The 16326-nt window shown below is 29.7% G+C and overlaps 2 protein-coding genes across 2 annotated transcripts; both read right to left on the reverse strand.

Moving 5' to 3' along the window:
* Positions 1–3182: 3182 nt before the first annotated feature.
* On the reverse strand, positions 3183–5910 carry LOC107931862 (serine/arginine-rich splicing factor SR45a). Its single transcript, XM_016863818.2, has 7 exons — positions 5763–5910; positions 5316–5338; positions 5176–5235; positions 4958–5069; positions 4566–4715; positions 3784–3847; positions 3183–3670 (listed from the first exon to the last, which is right to left on the reverse strand). Exons 2-7 carry the CDS (start codon positions 5336–5338, stop codon positions 3486–3488), a joined length of 594 nt encoding a protein of 197 aa, XP_016719307.1. The 5' UTR covers positions 5763–5910; the 3' UTR covers positions 3183–3485.
* Positions 5911–11992: 6082 nt separating this feature from the next.
* Positions 11993–13389, reverse strand: LOC107931897 (uncharacterized). Its single transcript, XM_016863854.2, has 4 exons — positions 12793–13389; positions 12569–12703; positions 12349–12477; positions 11993–12243 (listed from the first exon to the last, which is right to left on the reverse strand). The coding sequence occupies exons 1-4, from the start codon at positions 13195–13197 to the stop codon at positions 12145–12147; spliced, it is 768 nt and encodes a 255-aa protein (XP_016719343.1). The 5' UTR covers positions 13198–13389; the 3' UTR covers positions 11993–12144.
* Between the last annotated feature and the right edge of the window lie 2937 nt (positions 13390–16326).

Raw genomic sequence — 16326 nt, forward strand, 5'->3', positions numbered from 1 at the left:
GATCTCGGGTACGGGGCGTTACAATCGTATCCCTTAAGATTTACAATATTCATCATGGTAGCTCAACTTTACTAAAATGTTCCATTATGCCACAAAAACTTCAAATAAATTGACTTCTCCATATGTTACATGAATCGGACCAATTCAAGTGGGTCAAATGAGTCTCATTTAATCAATGGATCTCAATGGGTTGTTCCAATATGCATCCATCACGGACATTGATCAGCGGTCCGTGACAAAAGTACCTACAAAGTCCTTTTATTACAAAGATTGAATCAAATTAGTCTTCGTACCATTAAATGTATCAATTTAATCCATCTATTGCTAAAAAAATTCAAATAAGATAAAATTGTAATGAAGCTAAAACTTTTTTGTTTAAAAAATGATATGAATTTTTTTTTTTGGGGGATGATGTCATATTTGCTACTTGTACTTTTATAAAATATCTAACGTGGCACATCCACTTCCACAAATTGTCCAATGTGGTACATGTACTTCCATAAAATGTCACCATGGTACCTTTACATTGGACATTTTCAAAGTATAAGTGTCTCATTGGACATTTTATGAAAGTATAGGTACCATGATAGAACACATATTAATAATTTAAGTATCACATTAAACGTTTTATGAAAGTACATGTACTAATGTGACATCATCCCTTTTCTTATTTCAAACTAGATATTTTATTTGCATAACCGTAAAAAACTTTAAAATATAACTTTATTATACAATAAATTACATTTTCTAAACAATAAATGTTAATTATGTTTATATTTAGTATTATTTGATTCTTTTTAATAATATAATAAAAATTAAATTTATTCATTTAAAATTAATTTTAAAATTAATTTAATCCAATCTCTATAATAATAAAAAAATATGTAAAGTATATTCACAAATTTAATTAACAAGTTTGTCCAAAAGTTCGATTTATTACGTTTAAAAACAACATTAATTTATTTTAAGAATTTTCAATTAAATATAAACTGAAAAGTATTTTTATTGAGAGGGTTTTGCATACTAATATTAAGCAATTTTAATTTGCTGGATATCTTTATTCCTAGAGCTGTTTACAAGATGTCCGACAGCGATTTTTAACGGCTAGGATTCAACTGATTATTCTGACAGTGGGCAACTTTGTCATTTGGTTTAGCACATCTAATATCCAAGCCGCCGATTTTGTTCCCATGCATAGCCAAGCCGATGACCGGTTGTTCCAGAAAAAGGAGAAGCATGTGAAGTACACGTGTTTGAGATCCAGCTGTCACATATTTTATTAGGTACTATAAATTTCAATTATTGAAATATAAAATAATTCTTGTATGACAATGATCTCATATTCAAGCTTTAGTAAATGTATTTTAGTATTTTTTATATTTTTTAATTTTTTTTTGCAATTCTATAATTTTATAATTTTTTTCTATTGTTTAATAAATTTTTTATAATTTTTAAATATTTTAAAGGGTTTTAGAATGATAACGTCACAACAACGTAATTTATATGACATGTGATAACATATGATTGATTATCTAGTTTTTTTAATATCAATAGGACTGAACCAAGAGCATTTGATACCATCAGGATTAAAGTAGGTCAAAAATTACTTTAAGGATCAAAGTGAAAAAAGGATATACTTCAAAGACTAAAGTGTGTATTAAGCCAAAAAAAAAAACCATAGGTATTACAAATAAACAATATAAATATATAAGTACTTTCACTAACATAGAATATAAAAAAATATTGTTGAGGAAGTCATACTCGTTTTAAAAAAAATCTTTGAAATGTCTTTCGTTGAAAGTTTAACCCTCAACGATGGAGGTATTGTGTATGGGGTGTCTATACTCAATTTTATCTTTTGAGTTTTCTCTCTAGACTTCGCGAAAAACCTGGACATGTTCAAAAAGTGGGAGCACCTCATACACCAAGGAAATGTGAGCACTTAACCTTGGTGGAGGATATTTAATCATGGTAATACTTGAGGAGGTGAGACTCACTCTAAAAGATGTATTTAAAATGTCATATGTTGGGAGCAAATGGACCCCTTAACGATGGAGGTATTGTGCCGAGGGTGTTTGTGCTCAATTTTATCTTTGAGTTTTGTTTCTCAACTTTACGAAGAGTTTTCGATGGGCTCACAGAGTGAGAGCATCTCGCCTACTAAAGAAATGTGATTATTTGGTCATAGTAGAGTTTAAACTCGTACCCTTACATGGCATTAGTTGGTAAGAAGACAAATTTGAGAAACTAAACATAAACAACCTACACACAATACCTCTACTATTGAGAGGTCTATTAACTCCCGACGAACGATATTCTAAAAATTTTCACAATAAATCCAACCTTCCCTCAATAAATATATTTTAGAATTAAATGAAATGAAATTATAAAACAAATTTGAAAAATTAATTTTCAGGTAGGATTTAAATACGGTATTTAAGCAAGTCCACTTGGAACTTTCTTACAAAATTCGAAAGATTTTATTATTTTCATCCAAATAAATAAATTTATTTTTGAAGTTTTGAAATGAATAAATTTGAAAAATTGATTTGAAGTCCGCCCTTCAACCAGAGTTCACTTCCAGATTTTTTCCCAAAGTGTGGGCCATTACCCCAATTCCTAACTTTACATGCTCTTTTTGTCTTTTGGCCCTCAATTTTGTTTTTAATATTTAATTCTAAATTGGGGTTTCTTAACAAATTTAATTTGGATACATTTTATCTTTAATTAATATACTATTTATAATATTATTATATTAATAATCATAATATCATTCATCATTTCTGGTTCATATGATAAAGATATTACCTACAAATTTAATTCATTACCTAACAAAATACATTTAAATTTAATCTTAATTACATATAGATCACAAACTTTGTAATATTCCACTCGTTCAAGAATATTAGATTTAAAAAAAATTAAAATAAATGTAATAACTTAATTTTTACCAGGCATAATAATTTTATAAAATAATAAAATCCTTCTGAGCCTAACATAGTAATTTACTTGCTTATGGATATTTTTTTACAAAGCAGAGCCAAGAGTGGTGTGTTTGCATTAACTTCTTCCAGAAATAAATTCTTGGACACATTTGTCTCACCTCAATATGTCAAGTTATTTTCCCTCAAAAATCGATCCCAACATGTTCTACTAAATAAAGCAAAAGGCAAAAGGAGTAGTACTGGTTAAAGGCTTTGCTTGCTGTCCACTCAAAATCAAAGTCCAAATGTTCATCACACTTTCACATGCTCTAGTGGTTTTTGGAGAAACCCTTTTTATTTTTCATCTTTGAATCACTCATATCTAATTGCAAAAAACAAAGCCAAGTTTAGGGCACATCATAAATATAATAAACATTCAGATAGATGAGATAAAAGGGTGACATTCATAATGATCCCACACAAGGGAGTGCCCTCTGAGCGTGCCCTCCCTATATAAAGTCATATTTATCACTTCTCCCTCAATATGGAGAATGAAATTTCTCATCTACGATGACCACCGCCATCACCAGACAAGGAGCGCTCTCTGCGCCTCCTATGTAAGTCACGATCATCTCTTCTCCTACCATATGGAGAACGAGAACGGGATCTCCCTCGTCTACCCCTTGAATGATAATATCTGTTGTTTTGTCGAGGTGAATAGCTACGAGACCGTCTGTGGCCTTGTCCTGCGTAATTTTGGCATGTTGATTAACATATAAGAATAAATGACAAGGGTGAAACTTGAAAACATCATAAAGAATTTCCAAAAAATGCAATAAAAAAAAATACTAGTATCCACCTCTTCTATCTCGCACACCTTGATACCTCCCAGGTGTCGGTGTTCTTCCTCGGGACCTTTTTGCCTGCATTGTTAGCTCAAAAGTTAAAATATAGCAGATACAGCGAGAACTGGTGATTTACTCAAAATAGTTGTTATCATCACAAACTGAAAAAAGTTCCCTACGTAGACTGAACCATGGGTAGAGTTGCGAGGACTTAAATATTAAGTCTTCAGTTAACACCAATCTCGGGTTTGATTCCTGGACAACCACTAAACCATTCCCCTTATCCGAAAATAAAAGACAGTTGCCTACATTACATGATATTGACATACACAAGAGGTTTACATAACCAACAAAAAATTTCTAAAATATTACAAGCATGCAAGATCTTTATTGTAATGAATAAGATAGGATATTCACCTTCACGGAACAAGCAAGAAAAGACCAAAAAAATTGATGAAAACATGCATGTCAGGCGGGTATTTCAAAATTGAAAAATAATAAACAGCCTCTCCAGATACTGTTACTGTTGTGGAAAAGGAAAAAAGGGCATGCAACCTTCTGCAAAATAGTGAGTTTGAATCCATGAGTTTGGAATGTCGATGCAGAACTCATGTCGTGAGAGGGTACAGGTTGAACTGTTAAGAGCTTAGTTTTCGATGAAGCTACACATACAAGACCTGCTGCCAAAATTTATCAGGCAACACTTCGGAAGAAAGCAGAAGTTAAGATAAAATTCTATGTAAACGATTTAGCTTCGGTATAGACTAACAAGTCGATCCTTCGTATAAATTAATACCTTTTCCACAGTGATTAATCGGCCTTCAAGCACTGAACGATTCAGATACTTGATGCAGCGCTCTGCACCCTCAACAGTTTCCATGGTCACGAAAGCAAATCCACGAGATTCTTTGGTGTGTGGATCAGTAACTAGATGGCACTCCAAAACCTGGAAGAAAAATTCATCAGATCTAAATCCTCCACTCACTTAAGATCCTAAGGGAATTCTTGTTATATTGATTTATACATTTTTTTCCACTACCATGGAGGTTCTTAATGAAAACAAGGTTGATGGTTCATACTACAACTTGAAGCACAACCCCGAAATTACCTCTTTATCGAGAGACATAAAAGAAATTGAAGCACTTGAAAGAACAAAGCATGTTGTCTCCATAAACAATCACTCCATACCTTTCCTTCATTGCCGAAATACTTCTCGAGATCACCGGCAGTAACTCTTGTGGATAACCCAGTAACATATAAGTTATTTCCTGGATTGGATGCATCCTGAGATTCACGGCTCCTGGGGCAATAAAAACTAAATCACTACAAACAATTTGAACTGTAAAAGCCAGATAATACATGATACTAATATACTAAAACAAACAAATAACTAAGCTTTCATATACCTAGACCTGGAGCGACTCCTACCAGACCTAGGCTGACGTCTTCTTCCCGGAGAAACCGACCTGAAAGTGTCAGTTTGAAGGAAAATTCAATTTACTTACATCAAAACAAAATGACCTAAAAGGGGGGGGGGGGAACTGACCTTCCTTCCCTTGAATATGACATCTGCCAATACAGCAAAAGACAAATTCAAGATTTTAAACACTAAAATTATCACTTCCTTACCTCAATGATTTTAAACATTCCTTTCTTTTTATATTTATTTTCATTATTTTCTTCACTATCGGTCATTTTCTCAGCAACCAAACATAATAGTTTTCAGCCTTTTAAGTGATAAACAATAAAATATTCATGATTCCGCTATCAATTACATAAAATTTATGAGTTTTGCTTCTTGAATCTTAATTTTCAGAACATGCAAAAATAAAAATCATAACACAGATTCATAACAATAAAATCACTGAAAATCCTTGGAAATAGAGTAGATTTATTTCTTTAAAAAACGATATTTTACTAAACTGGCGAGGCTCTCTAAACAGTCAAAATCTAAAATTATAAAGGAATAGAGGAATAAAAATTGAAGATTTACCTATTATGCTGAGAGAATTGCTGAGTCAACTCAGATGCCCCAACTCAGTAGGCTGGTCTATGTTGAGAAACAAGGGAATCCATAAATGAATGGTTAAATTAAAAAAAAACTCACTTTTTGTACATAAATTGAAAGAAAAAAAAAGCTTAAAAGTAAAAAAAAAATCGCAAACGTTAATGATTAAACTTGGGCTTTTTTTGCAGCCTTGAACAAAGCCCAGCCCGTCTAAGAACTGTGCTTAATTTTACCTTGTTGAAATGTATTCTAAATTGAGTCTTAGCTTGATTGGCATGAATATTATTATTAATGTAAAATGATGTGGGTTTGAGTACACTGAAATGCATTATCCTCTTATTTATGGGTTAGGAAGGAGCTATGAATAATTTTAGGTATTCAGTAAAAGGTTAGGTAATGGTCTTGGCCCTTAAAATTGGTAGATTATTTATTTAAATTTAACAATTAAATCATTATGATAAATTTATACGAAATATAATTGAGATATCAACACAAACACATGAAAAAATAATTATACACAATATAAAAATAGCATGAACACAACATAAATATATCGACGTATTAAAATCCATATTAAATAAGTTATTTTTATACAAATATAATATTTTAATCACATAAAATATAATACAAAAGGTACTCAGTTTAACTCAACATTGCAAAAAAAGAAATCATATTAATTAAACAATAGTTTTTGCATACAATCAATGTTAATTATAGAAGTAAATATCAATTTTACACATTAACTTAGATTTAACGTGTAATATTATATATTTAAATTATATATTTAAAATTTTTATTTTGATTCACTTATAAATATTTAAAAATAAATAAATCCAATAATTTTCATGTTAGGTAAATAAAAATTTTTGTATATGCAAAAAGTAAACCTATAAAATGATATACTATATCGAGTATAGTGTTAATGATTTGTAAAAATTAAATTAAAATTAATATTTATGTATTACATTGCATAAAATCAAATTTTATGTATGGAATTGAATATTAAATCATATTTAATGAACACACCTTTAATTTAATGATATTGAAATGTGTCTAAAAACCAAAGCCTTTCAAAAGTTTTTTTTATTTTTATTTTGCTACTATGACATTTTTACCATTAAAATTATCTTTTTACATATGCTTATGTGTGATTAAAACTGTTATGGTATTCACCTCTACTCAATTCTTAGACCGGCACAACTTTCATACCAACCCACAACCAAACCAGCATGTATAGCTCGTTGATATATAGTTTGCCACTAAGTAGTTCGCTTGCATGTGTTCGTATCACCATGCAGGTAAACCCTTATTCAAGAAACACATGTTAACCTATACGTGTTGACCTGTATGAAGACCTACTTAATCTTAGTATATCAAATCATGGAACTGTAACATATAAATAAGAATTGGCTTTAATGAGTACACAAAAAACACTCAACAAAAACAAACCCTTTCAATTCTAAATCAAACAATTCTAACTAAGGAGACGACTTTTAAAGATAGTTATAGTTTGTAACAAGTAGTCGTATTTCTGTATACGGAGAAGGCTCTTCTTGTTTTAGAATGAAAGGACTTTTGTTTGAAATATATGAACAGTGATATTTCCTAGTGGTGAATGATATACAATATTGGCATTGAAGAACATGCAAGACAATGGCGAATAGCAAGTTTTAACAAAGAAGCTTTACATCCCAGAGCATATCAGCAGTTGTGTTTGGTTCACAGCTCAAATTGATAGCAGGAAAGGTTTGTAGTGAGACATGAAAATGGAAGTTGGTAAGAGACCCCATCCTCACCAACACCACTTTTGAATCTTTTGACGTATATAAAAGAGAATTTATGGGATTCTTCCACTCTTCAATATACTATTAGTTTCACTTCCCAACCATTACCAATACCTAGCTAGGGTCTCTCTAGCATTTGACTACTTTTTTAGCGACATTCCCCTTGTAGCATGAATCTCTCTCCTTACCTTCTATTTGCTGTTTTAGTCATAGAAAAGCAAAAAAAAAGCAAAAGCGAATCTTGTGTACGAGTATACGTTTAATATGAGTATATTTTCATTAGAAAAAACTTTCTTCATCATCAAGTCATGAAAAAGGCAAATCTGAGAAATTTCCCTCTTCATTTTCTTGAAAAATTATTGAGTTTATTAAGCAACCAGGACTAGGTGGCATTATAACACATCACCCAACAAAAGGAATAAAAGACAAAGCAAAGTGGTAAAGTAGGGTTCTGATTCTTTATAGCAAAGAAAAAACAGGAAATAAACATCAGTTCAGTCAAGGTAAAAAAGGGAAGTAATATTATAAAACAAATTATTAAAAACACCATCACCCAAGAGCCAACATCTTCCATTTGTAGGGGAAACATCAAGAGACTGTAAACACTTTAATAGGCAGTAAAGTGGGGAGAAATCACCCAAAGATGCCATTGTTTGAGTTCCATACTAATTACAGCAACAATGGCAGGGAGTTTTGGTTTAAGCCTTTAATATCTTTACTTTTTATATAAACTACGTCTTCAACTATTGGTAAATTTTTTTTTACGCTCAATTATTCAATTCTGTCTTTTTTAGTCAACTGTTCTTCAAAGATTAATAAAAAGATGACAACTTTTAAAATTGACATAATAACAACTTTAATCCTTAACATTTATACATTGTGTCAATTTAGTATTAATTCTAAAAATTGGTTCAAAGAAAAACAAAACTGAAAAAGGATCAAATTACACAATATATAAATGTTGAGGGATAAAGTTATTATTAGACTAATATTTTAAAAGCTACCAACTCATTTTTCATCTGCTAATGATCAAAAAAGAAAAAAATCGAAAAATTAAATAATTATTTTATAATTTTTCATAATTAAATAACTCAAAAAATAAAGAAACTTGCCAAACAGTTGAATGTCTAGCAAAGTAGTTTACCCTTATTTTTTCTGAATATTTATGTTGTTTACCCAAAGTTACTTTCATTATCACTGGCATGATATGTTGTAAAGTAAAATGAAAAGGGTTGGTCCATTCAACCAATCATATCCCATTCATGTGCATACTTATGATATGCTAATATATTTAATAGTTGTGGCAAATAAGTATATATGTAGCCAACAAAAGCCCTTTTCTGTATATTTAGGGCCATTTGATTCTATTCTCAGCATCCCAAAAGAAAGAAGTTCCTTTTTTTTGTGTGTGTGTTTAAAGTTTCTAATAAGTCCACAAACCAATCATCTAAATAACTATAGCCTGCAATGCAATGATATGATATTGAAGAAGTGGCTTTTAAGAATCTTTTTTTTCCAATATTGAGTTGGTCAAAGTGTGCATAGAATCTTCTCCTTTTTAGTGCCTCTCTCCCTATATATAAACTATATATTATTATGATTTTTTTTTTGGTGTTTTCCTCCCCCCATTAATGTGGGTGGTCTATCTGGTCTCTCATTCATTTTTTTTTAATCCTGCAAGAAAATGTTTGATCATAAATCCTAAATACTTGTCGTTCTCTAGTTGAGCAGGTGAAACTAAAGATCTTCAAGGGTATTAAAAGTCAGTAATAACTCAATGTACTTTTACGGGAAAGCAGAGATCTTCAGCTTTATTAATTTTTAGGGTAAATTACACGGAATTACTAAAATATTAATAAATCTCTTTTTTATCACTAATTATAAAAAATTATAAAATGGTCAGTTAATTTATTAGTATTTTTTTGTCACTTAATTATAAAAAGTTATAAAATAGTTATCCAATTATCAATTTTGTCTTTTTTGATCACCGACAGGCTAATAGTAGTAGCTTTTAAAATCGGCATGATAGCAACTTTAACATTCAACATTTATAAATAATGTCAATTTAGTCTTGATTTTTTTAAAAAAAATTAACCTTAAACATTTACACATTCTGTAATGTTGTCTTTTTTTTTTTGCTTTTCTTTATAACATTGAGGTTTAATTTTAAAAGAATGAGAAAAGATGAAAAATATTTATTGGATTTTTGGGTGTTCTATTTTTTATATATTTTCAATTAAATTTAATTGATAAATTTTTCTTTTTAGTTTTTTAGGTGTAAAGGTCATAAAGAGTTAGAGTATATTGTAAGTAGCTGTAATTAGTTTGTTTTGGTTGTTAGCCTTTCTGTTAACATATTAGTATAAGTATGTGGCTTAGTAGAAAATGAAAAATAATGTAAAATTTCATTTTGACAATATTTCAAAGAATTACTTTTTTCAAAAAAAAGCAAAATTACAAAAAATTACCTAATTACACCATGTGTAAGTCTTGAGGGTTAGATATTTTTAGAATCAAAGCTAAATTGATACAATATATAAATGTTGAGGGTTAAAATTACTATTATGCTAATTTTAAAAATTATCATTCTTAATCAGATTGTGACAAAAAAAAATACTAATAATCAGATGATTATTAATGTAATTTACCCTTATTTTTATCGGTTGTTTTAGAATTTGGTACTGTTAGTTTCATCTTTGAATTAGCAGCGCTATGGAAGAACCTTTATTGAAGTTCTAAGAAAAAAGAAGCCATTGCCCTTTTGATGACTTTAAAAATAAGAAGATTATAGTTTAATTTCTAGCTTCTGATACAAGGAGCTGCAAGCTGCCATTGCCAACCAGTCTAATTCTCTTTGAATTCCCATTTTTCAAAATATAAAATGCAGAGGTATAAATTCCAGATATAACTATAAGCATTAGGTTAAAGTTCTTGAACTATAAATATCATTTACAGCCTTGAATTTCAGACCCTCCATATGAATTACAATCATCAAAGGCTTTTCCATAGGCTAAATCATTATAGACCCTGAATTTGACTACACTAAATAGAGTTAAAAGCATTTGATAATATAAACTAATCCTCTACCCTTGGACTTGGAAATTGCTTTGACTGTTATTTTATTGAAAGATATTTTTAAGTTCTGTTTTTTTTTTCTATTCAGGAAAATATATTTGCCTTTCCTTTTCATTGCCTTTTTTTAAAGGTTTTTTCCTTCTTAATTACTTTGTTTCCTTTCCTGTCTCATTCATTAGATTGTATTTCATATTCTTTATTAAAAAATAGTAAATTAGTTTATGTACATTAGATTAAAAAATAAATTGATATTTTTGTTAAAAATTTCAATTATTTTTATTATTAAAAATTAGAGTAATTAACGGAATAATCAAATAGTTATATGTGACATGGCATATGTACCTCATATTGACATATAAGGACTATTTTTTAACGATGAAAATGAATGATATTTTTAACAAAAATAATCAGTTTACTTTTTGATCTAGCGGTTTTTAATAAAAAGAGACAAAAAAATCTAACTCATAATACAAGGACCTTCAGAGTACTTTTAGGCTCGAATCTTCTTTCATGTTAGCACCTCTAAGATATAACATCCAATGGATTTAAAATTCGAAGTTTCACGTCTGGAATTTCTTCTTCTATCCTATACTGTTATGGATTTATATAAGGGCATTTTTATGTTGGTGAACAACCCTTTTTGTTTGTGTGAACAATTCAACATTCTGTGATGAACATTGAAGGGCATAAATATACATAGAAAAGGGAAGATACCATTTCTCTTTAACCAAACATTTAGACAAAAAATGTAGCATAAACCCTCCTAAAAAAACCTACTGGCAAGTGACATATTCCAATGAAGATTACCCTTTTTTGGTAACCGATCACTGTAATTCTTTTTATAGTAAAAAAAGAAGAAGAAAAGTTTGCAAGTTGCAGAACAGTTTCTGTATTGATTTTGATAGGAATTGGTAAAGATTAATCAAGTTCTCTTCAAGTTGTTATAAAATGTTCCATAATAAGGCTTAAAAAAACCAAATGCACCTTTAAACCAGAGGAACACATGGAATTTGAGACTTTTGATCAACATGTTCAATATTCTGGTATTAAATTCTAACACAATTTACCAAGCCAGTTAACTTGAACAAGTTCATTAATTAAACAGATTTTCAACCACCAACATATGTTTGACCCCCATATTTTATCTTCCAATTTTTTTAAAGTAATGGATCCAATTCAACAAGTGAAGATGCTTGACATGATCATTAAATATACATATATATTATTCAAACCTTTCAAAGTGTTATTGATTATGGGCACTTCACATAAAATATGTTATCATATAATAATATTAAATATGAATTATTAAGTTTTTAAGATATTAAGTTCGAGTATTGGGGATGAAAATGCTTTTGATAATATGTAAAAATATTTCAAACTCAATATAATGGCTGCAGTTATTCACACTAATTAGAAATTACAATTATTTCTTACTCTAAAATGGTAGCCATGGCGATTATCCTAAAGATACTAGAAGGCTAAAAAAACTAAGGTTTTTTCCCACACTATCAGAAGTAGCCATGGTGGTATTGAAATTGATTTTGACAGAAACTGTTCATAAAATCTCCTCTTGCTAGTGTTTCATCATCTTCAACCTCATGCAATACCTGCAAAATGAAGCAATAAAAAAACGAGATATTTACATTTTACATGCACTTTTAGTATCCAAAATATATGAAGTAAAAATCGTTTTAATGGTGTATTAGAAGTACCCATAAATCATCTTCCTCTTCATCTCTGGTTGAACATGCAGCTTTGGGAATCTCAATAGCTTCATCGTTGCGTGCGAATCTGCCACGTATACGAGGACGGCTGTCGGCTAGTGTTTTGCGGCATGCATACTTTAACATCAAACATAAAACCAAACCATGTTTAGAAGGGTTTTTAAAACACAATGGATCCAATTAATGTGGTCTCTAAATAAATCAAAACCTTAATTGTTTTGTTGAAGTTCCTTTGATTGCGCTTTGCTCTGTACTTGGAAATCCTTTCTTGTCTCTCTTCTGGGTTGTAACGTCCTACTTTAAAGGGTGTTTGTGCTTCCTCATATGACTTTTGGTTCATATTCTAAAGCCAAAGGAACAAAACAAGAATCGATCCCCATTAGGAAAAAAAAAAACAGAGCAAGAAACAGGGAACAAAACGAAGTAACAAACCTCTAAATCTCCATTGCAGGTGTTTTGGGGCATGCTCAAAGCTTGACCTTGAAAATTCTCTGACGCCACGAGAGGATCAAAACAAGGTTGAAATGAAAAGTTTCTTCGCAAGTACTTTGTTACCTCTTGACATTCTTCATTTTTAAGTTCAAAGCCATTCAAGTTGTTGAAACTTTCTTCATACCCCTGTTCCAAATTCGGACCAAATGACAAACAAGACTGGAACTGGGTTCCAAGTAATTGGTTTTGGCAAGTGGGTTGATGATCAACAACTGGGTTTTCTTCTGGGGTTTGTTTATTGTTCAATAAGGCTTGAAGATTATTATAATCTAATGAAGAATCGTTGAGAGGAAAGGAAGGAAGATCAAACAATGAGTGATAATCAATGGTATCAGTGGAAACCATTTCTTTACTGTAGAAACCAAAAACAGAGCAAAGAGGAAAAATAAAGGAAAGTTTTGGGTTGATTTTACTTATTTTTCTGTTCGGCCAAGAAACGGCCAGAATGCATAAGGTGACAAGGCTCAGGCACTGAGTTTGTTTATTAACGTCTTCGACATTATTCCATGGAAGAACAAGACAAAGGGTCTCGGGTCTCGCCCTTGGAACAACAGCATTTATATGTAGGACTGGAGATGGAATATATGTATGTGTAGAATTTTGAGACGTTAATCTAATATACGAACGAACCCTTTATTCGAACATGTTGGGAAACTAGACGTAAATGTGGCCCAAGTTGAAGCTATGTTTCGGGCAAAAGGAGACTATAACAAGATCAAGGTGTACCCTTGCCGAATGCCCCAAGGCCCAAACCATTGTCGTCTAAGGCAGTAAGTAAGCTCCCTGCCTCCAAAATAATCAGTTTGATGATAATCAGATTATCAAAAGTTCGAAGACAAATATTTTAAGGAAAAATTATCATCAAGGTTACTAAAATATCAGTAATTTTATATTTTAGACACTCAACTTCAAAAAGTTATAAAATGATTATTGAATTATTCAAATGTTGTCATTTAAGTCATTGGGTTGTTAAAGTCGTTGTTGTATGACCTTTTTTGTTCATAACGCTTGCACCAATCGAAAGATTTTCTTTCCTTTCTCTTTTACACTTCATTTTATTTTCATGAAACAACTTTGAGCGTCATAAATCGGCAAACTAAAATCCAACAGCTTTCTTCTTCGATCTCCAACCATAACTATCAGATTGATTTGGATATAAGATTTGTTCTTTTACTCGTCGATGAATACTAATTGTCGAATGATCCTTGGAGCTCACTACTTAAACTTTTACAAAAAAAAAAACTTAACAACCTCATGATTTAAATAAAAATTTTCGAATAGTTCAATGACTTGAATAAAATTTTTTAAATAGTTTAGTGACCATTTTATAATTTTTTTAAAATTAAGTGACCAAAATGTAAAATTACCAGTAATTTATAAAGTGACAATAACTTTAACTACAACTCCATACAAATCAAAACATCAAATTATTATTACATCAACATAAAAAAATAGACATCTAGAGATTTGATCTCATGCCATCAACATCTTATAAATCTTTTTTTATCACTTCAACCAATGTTTACAATTTTTTTTATTTAATATTTTTATACATTTCAATTTTATTACATAAATTGTCCATTCACATTATTTGAATATCTATACTTACTATTATTTAAGTGTGATTAAGATAATGTCACAGCCAACTCAACACCAACTCGATTAATAAAATTACTAAAATAAATTTACATACTTTAAATAAGTTATACAATTACGAGGGTACTTTTCTCCTTTTTCTTATTTAAAAAAAATTACAAGTGTTGAGATTTGAACCAAGCCATCAACATTTAAAAAATATTTTCTTTAACACTTCAACTAAAGTTATAATATAATATTTTTATATTTTTCAATTTTATTACACAAATTGTTTTGGGTACATTATTTATATATATACTATTATTTATATATATACTATTATTTAAGTGTGTGATTGAGTTTATGGCACAAGCCAACTCGACACCAACGCGTCAATTCACGTGTATGTCCGGTAGCAAAATTAACACGTTAACTTTTCTATTCATTTTTAGGTGATTTGATAAATAATACAAAGTTAAAAAATAGGAAATATGAAAAAATAATTAGAAAGCTAAAACTATTTTTTTACAAAGTTAGATGGTTAAAAAATTAGACATTAATTCTCAATACAAGGTTAAAATATCAACAAAATCATTCAAAATTTCAAATCATGATACTTTTCAAATACCCTTTAAATCTTATTATATAAATCACAAATTTAAAACATAAATACGAAAATAATAAATTATGCATATTAAATTTAAAATGTAGAAAAACTTTAAAAAATAAAAAATTGGTCGACTGGTAAATATTAGATGTTATTAATTCAACTGGTGTAAGTTCAAATCTCATCATATTTATTTTTTAATATTTACTGGTTTTTGTTAAATAAAAAAATTAAAGTGCCTTCAAATAATATAATTTATTTTATTGTAGAAGGACATTTCCGTAATCTTCCTAACCACATTGATGTATGATAAATTTATTTTACATACGCGTGTGAAAGTATTTAAAACACAAATGTATGTCTAAAATACTCTCGAATAATATAATTTACTTTAAATACGGAATGTCATTTTTTAAAATTTCTTAATCGAGTTGGTACCCGATTGACTTGTGACACTAACTCAATTAACAACATTATTCATATATATATATAAATTTAGAACATAAATATTCTTATAAAAGTTTCAAATGAAAACTAAAAACTGCTTTAGTTTAAATGATAAATAAAAAAAGTTTTATATGCATTGATTCCTTTGTCCAAATCTCATTATCTAAATTTTTTTATTAATTTTATAAAATATAAAAAAAATAAAAACACCCACATAATCGTATAACTTACTTTGCAAATAAAAATATTTTTTGATAATTTTCTAAATGAGTTGGAACTCGAATGATGGTGAAACTAAATCAATAAAAGACTTAATAAATAGTATAGATACAAATGTATGAAAATTTAGAACACAAATGTACATGGCATAATGATTTATTTGGCCCTCAAACTTTACAAAAAAAAAGTCATTTAACCGTTCATTTAAAATTTTGCCTCTTTTTGCCATTGAACTTACATTATTTGTCAAAACACCCCAAAATGGATAAGAAAATTAATTTTTGTTAACTTTGCTGACATTAGACCTGCTCATGGGTCGAGCCACCTGGCTTAGCCCAAAAGTCCGCCTAAAATGTGAGAGGGCTTAGGCAAAAATATAGGCTCGAAAAATGGGCTTGGACATATTTTTAAAATTTATTTTCAATTTATTAGGAAATATTTATTTTGATATTTTTAGTATTTTTGATGTATATATTTTAAAATTATATAAAAATTAATATGGGCGGCTGGGTCAAGCCTGGATTTTAGCATTTTTATTAGGGTCGGGCTTGGGCAAAATTTTAGGCCCATTTTTTTGGCCGTGCTGAGCTCAAGCCGAGCAAACGGGCCTAAAGTTTTAGTTGTGT

This window comes from Gossypium hirsutum, chromosome A12 (genome assembly GCF_007990345.1).
Source record: "Gossypium hirsutum isolate 1008001.06 chromosome A12, Gossypium_hirsutum_v2.1, whole genome shotgun sequence".
NCBI classification, from domain to species: Eukaryota; Viridiplantae; Streptophyta; class Magnoliopsida; order Malvales; family Malvaceae; genus Gossypium; species Gossypium hirsutum.

Coding starts and splice junctions, on each gene's coding strand:
- LOC107931862 (XM_016863818.2), bottom strand. CDS start 5,338: ATGTCATATTCAAGGGAAGGAAG. Junction 4,716..4,957: donor ATTTCGGCAATGAAGGAAAG/GTATGGAGTGAT, acceptor TTTTTCTTCCAG/GTTTTGGAGTGCCATCTAGT. Junction 3,671..3,783: donor AGGTGTGCGAGATAGAAGAG/GTGGATACTAGT, acceptor AAAATTACGCAG/GACAAGGCCACAGACGGTCT.
- LOC107931897 (XM_016863854.2), bottom strand. CDS start 13,197: ATGGTTTCCACTGATACCATTGATTATCACTCATTGTTTGATCTTCCT. Junction 12,704..12,792: donor CCTGCAATGGAGATTTAGAG/GTTTGTTACTTC, acceptor CTTTGGCTTTAG/AATATGAACCAAAAGTCATA. Junction 12,244..12,348: donor AAGAGGAAGATGATTTATGG/GTACTTCTAATA, acceptor TTCATTTTGCAG/GTATTGCATGAGGTTGAAGA.